Below are 1,897 nucleotides of genomic sequence, written 5' to 3' on the forward strand. Positions count from 1 at the left end.
GGCCTGCAGGGCAGGGGTGGGAGTTCTCCTCCTGGATTTCTCTGCACAGGGGCCTGTCACACGTGGCTCTTCCCTAGGGCGCCTCGGCTTGTGGCTGCAGGGGAAGCCAGCCGGCTGGAGGGCCCAGAAGGGCACGGCTTGATGGCATGGCATATGGTGACAGAAATGCAGAAATTTACTTGGCTACTTCATTTGACAAGTGTGCGGGAAGGTTTCTTGACATTTGTTTCTCAAAAGCCTAGAGATGTTAGATGGCCCCCACGCCCTGCCCTGGGTGATCTGGCACCTTCTGGGGAAGGGCTTCCACGGCAGGCCATCTGCAGAAGGGAGTACGGTGTGTGCCTACTGGCCCGCACGCACACCCTCCCGGCCAACCACGGTGGGCAGCCTTCAGGGGCCAGTCCCGAGGCTTCCCTGGGACCTGTATTAGCTTAGTTGTACAGCTCCTTAGCGGTCTGCCAACAAGCAACGCTGGTGTTGGCCATGCCCTTGCAGAACGCTGCAGCCAGGAGTACTGAGTCCGTTGCTTGGCTATGAGGAGGGCTGCGAGTCATTTCCTCGGGCTGGCTGCTGCCAGTGAGCCCCGCTGCAGCGCAGGGGCTTCCTGGGAGGCCGGGTGGCCCATGGAAAGAACACATAGGCTTCCACAACGGAGAGACAAGGCTTGCAATCCTCACTCTCCACGGCCTCAGGACTTTGGGCAGCATGGAGAACCGGCCAGGCGAACCAGCCACTCTCCTTCCCCACCTCGGGTCTGTCCCCATGTGCGTGTTTTAGCGAGCCCATACCGTGTTTGTCCGTCGGTGGCTGACCTAACTGGCAGCAGCTTGTGTTCTGCCCGCCTTCCTATCTCTCTGCAGTCTCTACACCCTCGGGTTTAGCCCAGGTAGGGCCTGGGTTTCCATGGGATGGTGGCTGCCTGGAGCCTTGGCGCAGGAGCTAAAGGTACCTGGCGACTGTCTGTCAATGGGGGCAGACAATGGAAGCACACCTGTTATGTTGTGTCTCTTCCCAGACTGCTTAAAGCCTGGTTGGCAGGATCACATGGCCTAGATACTAATTGCGTCTATTTAAAGCACACAGACTTATTCCAAAGCCAGAGGCATGGGTGTTTCTCAGTAGAATCAACAAGCTTGTGGAGACTAACCGGTCAGGATTTGAAGCCTGTCACCTCCCAATGGCACAAGTGCCTGTCTACCTTCGAGGGCATTCCAGACTGGCTTCCTTCTTTGATGCACACTTCACCAGCACCATTCTTATATACAAAGGCCCTGGGAGGGGGGACAGTGTGTGTGTGGGGTGTGTGTGTGGGGATAGGGTGTCTCCCACAACGGCCCAAAGAGGTGCCCTTTAACCTCCCGTCCCAACACAACTTCCTTTTCCTCCTCATTCCTTTGCTCTCCACCCACTCGCTTGGTTTTCCAGCGGAATCACGACTTAACACAGATGACATATTATAAAAATAGGAGGGTCTTCCATGACAATCGGGAGGCAGCTGTGCTGACTGGGGAGTGGGAGGGCGAAGGGCCAGGGCGGGCCTCCAAGCACTGCCCACTGGGCTCACCCATCCCCTCCCTCCTCTGCGCATGCCAGCTCAAGATGACCAGATGGGTTTCCGCTTCTGGATGAAAGCTTTGATGCCTTCCTGTCCATCCTGCAGGGCCAGGTTGTCCACCATGGTCTGGGAGGCCAGGTGGTAGGCTGTTCTAAGGTCCTGCGGCAGCTGCTTGTAGAAGGTGGCTTTGCCCAGAGACACCACGGGGCGGCTCATGGCGGCAATCTTCTTTGCGATCCGCATGGTCTCGGCCTCCAGCCGGGCTTCGGGAACCACTCGGCTGAGCAGCCCGTGGGCCAGGGCCTCGTGCGCAGAAATGGGCTCCCCAGTGAAAAGCATCTC

At 58.0% G+C, this 1,897-nt stretch overlaps 1 protein-coding gene across 1 annotated transcript in view; it reads right to left on the reverse strand.

The window, feature by feature from the left end:
- Positions 1 to 1,452: 1,452 nt before the first annotated feature.
- Positions 1,453 to 1,897, reverse strand: part of ECHDC3 (enoyl-CoA hydratase domain containing 3) — a 23,320-nt gene continuing 22,875 nt past the window's right edge. The window contains exon 5 of the mRNA XM_030889050.2: positions 1,453 to 1,897. This exon is cut by the window's right edge and continues 7 nt beyond it. Coding sequence (XP_030744910.2) covers positions 1,595 to 1,897 — 303 coding nt within the window. The 3' untranslated portion in view covers positions 1,453 to 1,594.

The sequence above is a fragment of the Echinops telfairi genome, unplaced genomic scaffold, assembly GCF_000313985.2.
Source record: "Echinops telfairi isolate 266 unplaced genomic scaffold, ASM31398v2 ScPeMD7_7473;HRSCAF=8511, whole genome shotgun sequence".
NCBI lineage: Eukaryota > Metazoa > Chordata > Mammalia > Afrosoricida > Tenrecidae > Echinops > Echinops telfairi.